General features: G+C 49.0%; 1 protein-coding gene across 2 annotated transcripts in view; it reads right to left on the bottom strand.

The window, feature by feature from the left end:
• Positions 1-7500, bottom strand: part of agbl4 (AGBL carboxypeptidase 4) — a 314407-nt gene that overhangs the window by 131084 nt on the left and 175823 nt on the right. For both annotated transcript variants that reach the window (XM_031574637.1, XM_031574638.1), the window contains exon 5: positions 381-597. In XM_031574637.1, the coding sequence (XP_031430497.1) occupies positions 381-597 (217 nt within the window). The remainder of the gene's footprint in view (positions 1-380; positions 598-7500) is intronic.

The raw sequence follows: 7500 nt of genomic DNA, 5'->3' as shown, positions 1-7500 counted from the left end.
CAATAAATCTCTCATTCCCTACCTCATCCATTCTCTTCTTCTTTCTCTCACCACCCTGAGACCCATTTACACATTCGTTCATCTACTCCCTCCCTCATTAATTCTCTCTCTTTTACTTATGACACTGCGGTCAAGTCATCCATGCATTCATTCATTAATCAATTAATTCATTCATTCATTCATCTACTCCCTCCCTCATTCATTCTCTCTCTTTTACTAATGACCATGCATTCATTTATTCATTCATTCTCTCTGCCTGTGACTCAAAGTTGCTCTTTCTGAGGGTAGTTCAGGTAGCAATCTCACTCACTGGCTCATTCACTCATTCACTTGTTCATTCTCTTGCTCCCTCGTTCATTCTCTCTCCCTCTGTGACCTACCACGCTGAGGCCCAGCTGCTCCCTCTTCAGGTAGTCCAGGTTCCTGCGGTCCAGGCTGTCCAGGTAGTGCTGCAGGCGTGAGTAGGTGTAGGGGTAGCAGTAGGCAAACTGGTAGACGTCGTCCTCGCGGTCGAAGCAGAAGGCGAAGGACATGACGTAGTTCCGCCGGTGGTCCGGACAGCGGTAGTAGTACACGTTCTTGGCTGGAAGTCTCTGCCTGAGGATGACAATAACAAAGCCCACCTCATGAGTGTGAGATGTGGACATACACATCACACAGAGGGGGAATATAACAAAGCCCACCTCATGAGTGTGAGATGTGGACATACACATCACACAGAGGGGGAATATAACAAAGCCCACCTCATGAGTGTGAGATGTGGACATACACATCACACAGAGGGGGAATATAACAAAGCCCACTTCATGAGTGTAAGATGTGGACATATGCCCCAACAAAAAAACTGACGGATGTTTCAATCAATCATTCATTCCATTTGTGTTCGTCTTTTTTGTTGTACTGAACTTGATTTGAAATCCCCATACTACTTCCTGTTGGTCTTTTCTAAAGTTCAAGCCAGCCACTCATCAGTCTTTAAAAACTCCAGTTTTGAGAGGGTGACTGTTGAGCACAGTTATATCGATTTGGCATTTATGGAATGGGAGCTGAAATGGCACTTTTGAAATGGCTGAGCTGGTCCTCCCTCCTGGCAAAGTCACTGTGAGTCCCTTCCACCAAACACACACACTCACACACAGACACAAACATGCGCACACGCACACACGCACACACACACACACACACACACACACACACACACACACACACACACAGACACAGACACACACACACACACACACACACACACACACACACACACACACACACACATTTATAGAACACTCTGCTGAACAGTTCCAGTGACCCACAGGAGATTGTCAATACTGGCAACATATGTAGTAACTGGGTGAGAATTCAGGATTAATGTATGTCCTGTAGTCTATGCTACCCTTTAAACACATGTTCCAAGGCACTTTGGCAGAATTATGATCATTACCGCTGCTCTTTAAAGAACAGGTATTGGCCATGTCAAGGTTATAGCCCCCTGCCTCTGCAGAGCCTCAGACCAGGCGCTTCAGTCAGCCGCCATAGAATCCCCTCGCTGTCAGGCCTCATTGTGCACATAATAAACTCCCCCAGCTTTGGTCATTAACTGACCTCTGCTGCATCTTATGGTGAGCACTGGTAATTATGGGATGGCAGCTACTTGTTTTTTTGTTGTTTTGTTTTTTTGTTGTTTTTTTTCTTTCCTTCTCCCTTTCCGTTCTGGGAGGGCCCCATAAAACAGGGGTGAGAGCTGGGGGTATTTACTTTCACCCGTCTCCTGCCCCCTCCTCCCGGGCGCGGGGTAATAACGAGCGCTGGCCGGGAGAAAATGATCCGTGGGCCGCAGCAGCGATCAATGTGGAATGTGACACTGCTGCAGCCCCTATGGACTCTCATTTTGCTGTGGTTTTACTCACTCATCCTATTTCCCCATATATCTCTCTCTCTCTTGCTCCCTATCCCTCTCTCTTTCTCTCATTATCTCCATCTCTCTCTCTAGTCCCATCTCTACTTTCCTCTCTCTCTCTCTATCCCTCTTTCTCGCTCTTTCTCCATCACTCACCCTATCCCCATCTCACATTTCCCCTCTCTCTCTCTATCTCCACCTCTCCTCTCTCTCTATCCGTATCCCCACCTCTCCCTCTATCCCCATCTCTCCATCTTTCCCTCCCTTCCCATCTCTCCTTTTCCCCTCTCTCTCTATACCCATCTCTCTCTCTCTCTCTCTCTCTCTCTCTCTCTCTCTCTCTCTCTCTCAGTGCATCTACACTATTTATGCCGACTTTCTGTGTTAAAAATACAGTTGCAATGACATGAGTACAACCCAATTTGCCGCAGTAATTAGCAAGCTCTGGCAGAACCAGCAATTCACATCCTCTCTGTATTTACTCTGGCTTCGCAGCTATAAGTAAAGGCCCGCGCCGGCGCCCAGTGTTTTAATGAGTGGCGTAAATAAACAACATAAACAAAGAGAGACAAAACAAACAAATAAGGAGTGAAAAGGGGGAGGAAGGAAACAAAGGATTGCATTGATGAATGCAACAAAACACTGACAAATGAGGAAATGACTGACTGCGGGAGTCCCTATGGGCATGGGAAGCTATGAAGGAGAGACAAAGAACACGGGTTGAGGAAGAGAGAAAGAGGGGGAGAGAGGGAGAGAGAGAGAGAGAAAAGGAGGAAAACAGAGAGAGAGAGAGAGAGAGAGAGAGAGGAAAGGAGGGAAATAGAGAGTAAGATCGGGAAAGAGGGAGAGATGAGGGAACGAGGAAAGGGGAGACTAAAGAGATTGAGAAAGTGGATAGGAAAAGCAAAAAAGAGGGAGAGGACAGAGCTGGAGACGCAGACAGATAAGAGGAGGAGGAGGAGGAGGAGGAGGAGGAGGAGGCGGATGAGAGACGGGGACTGCAGGCGGAGGAGCCTGGATCAGATGGAGATGCTGATGCTATCTCTGTCCTGTTAGTCGCCGCCCACAAGCTCCGCTTCATCAGCAGGGGCAGCCCTGAGCTGCCCTCTACAATACTCTCACAAACACACACACACACACACACACACACACACACACACACACACACAGGCACTCGCACTCACACTCTCACACACACACACACACACACACACACACAGGCACTCACACTCACACTCACACTCACACTCACACTCACACACTCACACACACACACACACACACACACACACACACACACACACACACACACACAGGCACTCACATTCACACACACACAGACACACACACACAGGCACTCACACACACACACATAAGCACACACACATAAGCACACACACAGGCACTCACATTCAGACACCCACACACACTCACAAACACACACAAACACACACACACACATACACACTCTCACACACACAGGCACACACACACACCAACAGGCCAAGCTTCTGTTTTGGGGTGAAGCTTCCTTTCATGATGATAGCGATGACTACCAGGATATAAAATCATAAAATATCTGTTACAAATGCTCTTAATGCCTTCTTTTTTTTTGGCCAAAACTTGCACTTGCCAGAAGGTCACGGAAAAAAAAACACGCCTCTCACTCCATTCGTGTGCAATAGGTTAGATTTCTCTGGGTTGGCTGGATTGATGTTGGCCGATGTAAGCGTTGCCTTGGGCAAGTCTTTGTGTCTCTACTTTTTTCTCTCTCTCTCTCTCTGTCCACCTGCAAAGCGATGCCTCAGGTGCAGCTGTCCGTGCAGAGTGTGTCTTGGCAGAGCCCTCTCAGGCGTGACAGACCCAGGCTGGAGTCGCTGGTTTGAAGATGACAGTCACCTGGTTGTTGATCGCTACCACAGGGCCCCCTTTGGAGCAAATCCAGCCTAGTTATTCCCCAGAAGAATCTGGTGTGGACCTCTGACGTGAAAGAAGAGTGCCCAGGTGTTGGTTTGACGTGGTGACCATAAAAGAGGCCTTTAATCTACTGTGACATGAATAGATAAAATAGAGGCCTGTCCTGATGACACAGACACAGAGTGCCGTGCTTACAGATACCAGTTTATGGAAACCAGCATCCTTTTCTTTCTACCTGAGCCTGGTGCTGCTCATCATTCTCATGTCATTTGTAGTAGTCTAGTATTTATTCATTCCCAAAAACCTCTGGATTGTTTGACATGAGTTAGGTGAGGACATAGGGACTATGCTGAAACATTTGCATTGATAGTCATAACCTGCAGGCACGGCGGAGCCAAACACGGGCGTCTTCACATTAATGCGATGCAGGAGTTTGTAACCTTGAGGCCAATATAAAGTGTTTGCTTCGAGACGTTTTAGAATGGCCTTTTTATCTCGGTTATTTTCAATGGCCTTTTTGTCCCCAAAGGGAAGTGGAGATATTTAACTAGCCTTACAAAACAGGACACCATTTTCATAGCCATTCGTTGTGGTCCATAGGAGTTCATTTGGATTGGGGGGTGTTGGGGGACCAACCTCTTCCCCTGCTGTGACCTCTGATCAGTCAGAAGGTGTAGCACCCCAAACCCTCCTTACCCGAGGGTTCCCAGCGAGGACCGAACACTTCTATAGTCTGACAGTGGCACTCCGCTAGGAGCGTCTGGAAGCACTGCTGCAGCACTGCTCTTGACAGACTCACACCCTGACACACTCACACACACACACAAACACACACACACACACACACACACAGACACGGGACTGACTGAAAGGACGCAGAGCCAGACGTCGTCCCAGACAGAAGCCCTCACTCCGTGGCTTTCTCCCTGTCACAGAGCCACAGTCCCCTCACTGAACTGAGCAAAGATGCTTGTGAGTTTCGTCAGGCAGCCATGTTTGAAGGACATCCCATAAGAGCTCCTGATGCACCCTGGGCAAGCCAGCGCAAAAAAAAAAAAAAACATAAACAGCTCTGATGGGTCCTTCCTTATCTGGCCGCCTGGTGATAAACATCATGTCAGCCGTCCTCTGGTGTCTTTGTTGTTCTTTGTGTTTGTGCTGTTGTTGTTTTGCAGGGAACTGGCTGGGCGACGGGGAGAGTGTGTTGTGTTGTGTGTTGTGTTGTGCTGTGCGATGTTGATAAGTCTTTGAAGCGGAACCTTGGCTGAGTGTTTCCCCCCTGTCTGCAGTGGACAGCACAGCTATCCCCCTGCCGCCCCCGCCGGACAGCCCTGGCACTCCACTCCTGGCACGCTTTGCTTCTTCTTCTGTGTGTGTGTGTGTGTGTGTGTGTGTCGTGACAGTCTGAAAGGAGCGCAGCTCCTCGGCGGAGGGGAGGCAGCCCCAGCTCCGCCCCGGCCCCGCGTGATGAGCAGATGGCAGGGAGCCCCAGCGCGGGAGAGAGCCTCTCCTGTCTTAGAAGGGCTCCGAGCTTTCCTTTTACCACTTTTAGGGGGGGGGGATTGAGGTCTTGTTTTATGGGGAGCTAAGCTCTGTTGGGAGGCTCCTCTGTCTCTTTTACAATTTTTATGACTTTTTAGAAATCTTGTGAAAGTAAAATTATTTTATTTTATTTTTTTTTGTGGGTGAGAGGTCAGGGGTGTGTGTGATTGAGCGCTTGTTTTGTGGGGAGATTTCAGCGATGCCTGGCTCCATGCATAGCTGGGTCAGCTGGGCAGAGCTGCTTTCGAGAATCTTCAAAGCGCTCGGCTCTTTTTGGAGGGAGCTAATTTGGTCTTTTTAGAGTAAATCCCATCAGCAGCACTGAGTGAGGTCGTGACACAACTTTTGGGGGCCCCAGACAGTCATCAGAGTACTGCAGTGTGTGTGTGTCAGTGGGTGTGTGTGTGTGTATGTCAGTGTGTGTGTGTGTGGGGTGTGTATGTGTGTGTGTGAGAGAGAGAGAGAGAGAGAGAGTGAGAGAGATTGATGTCTCGGCTATTACATTTTTCTTTCAAAGCATTTGGGGGCTTTCACACCTCAGTCCTCTGTAGAGTGTGCCAGTTCAACATCACTGACGCTGCAGCTGAGTGCTGTACTCCATCGCCTAGTGGGATTGATCTTCTACTGTTTATTTTGTTTTAAATGTATTCTACTGATGCAATGCTGTGACTGTATATGTCTCTTGGATAACTCTCTATGTTCAGCCATTCCTCACCAGGGCTTTGACATTCTTCATCTCAGTAAATGGTAAAAAGAAATCTGGTAAAGCAAACATTAAATAAAAAAAATTAAAGTATTTCATTTTTTGTCAGACAAAGCTGACTGTCCTACACACACACCAAGAAGGAAGGACATGCACTCACTCACACGCACACGCACGCACACACACACACACACACACACACACACACACACACACACACACACACACACACACACACACACACACACACACACACACACACACACACACACACACACACACACACACACACACACACACACACACACACACACACACACACACACACACACACACACACTGTTCCACAGCCACTCAGAGCGCGTCTGGCCTCTCCAAAGTGGGCAAAGCTAAATTAAAATGAAACCGAATTAGCCCAGCTTTGTGGAGCCGAGAGGAGAGGAGAGGAGAGCTGGAGGAGAGGGGGCTGGAGGGGAAGGAGAAAAGGCCAAGCTGATTACTCCCATGGTGAAGGAGAAAAAGGCGCTGCACTCCCAATCCTTGCTTCTGCTTCTGCTTCTGCTGGTGGTGCTGCCTGCCTGCCTGCCGCTGCTGAGGGGGTGCCAACCTCAGCAGAATACTAATGCTACGGCTGCTACCGCTGCTACTGCTACTGCTGCTGCTACTGCTACTACTACTGCTACTGCTGCTTCACTCCGCCATCGCTAACGCCTCTGCACACACACAGCTCACCTCTGTACCCCACTGTCTATCCATCTCTCTCTCACCTAACCATCCACCTGTCTCGCTCTCTCACCCAACCATCCACCTGTCTCGCTCTCTCACCCCTTCCCTCAACTGTCTGTCTCTATCTTTCACCTTTTTATACACTGCTCTCTCACGGTACTCTCTCTCACTCCATTTCTATCTCTCTCACCCCTCACCCACTGGTCTTCCCCATACAACCTCATACAATGCTCTCTCTCTCTCTCTCTCTCTCCCTCTCTCTTCTTCCCTTGCCCACCACTCTCTGATTGTCTTCCTTCTCTTAATCCATCTCTCACACCAGGATCTCTTTCTATTTTCCTCTCCTCCTCTTCATACCCATCCCTCTACCTATACACCCACCCCTCTACCTATGTGCCCACCCCTCTACCTATACACCCACCCCTCTACCTATACACCCACCCCTCTACCTATACACCCACCCCTCTACCTATACACCCACCCCTCTACCTATACACCCACCCCTCTACCTATACACCCACCCCTCTACCTATATACCCACCCCTCTACCTATACACCCACCCCTCTACCTATACACCCACCCCTCTACCTATATACCCACCCCTCTACCTATACACCCACCCCTCTACCTATACACCCACCCCTCTACCTATACACCCACCCCTCTACCTATACACCCACCCCTCTACCTATATACCCACCCCTCTACCTATATACC

Source organism: Clupea harengus, chromosome 10 (assembly GCF_900700415.2).
Source record: "Clupea harengus chromosome 10, Ch_v2.0.2, whole genome shotgun sequence".
NCBI classification, from domain to species: domain Eukaryota; kingdom Metazoa; phylum Chordata; class Actinopteri; order Clupeiformes; family Clupeidae; genus Clupea; species Clupea harengus.
Note: the sequence above shows the minus strand (reverse complement) of the source record. Positions and strands in the feature narration are given on the sequence as shown.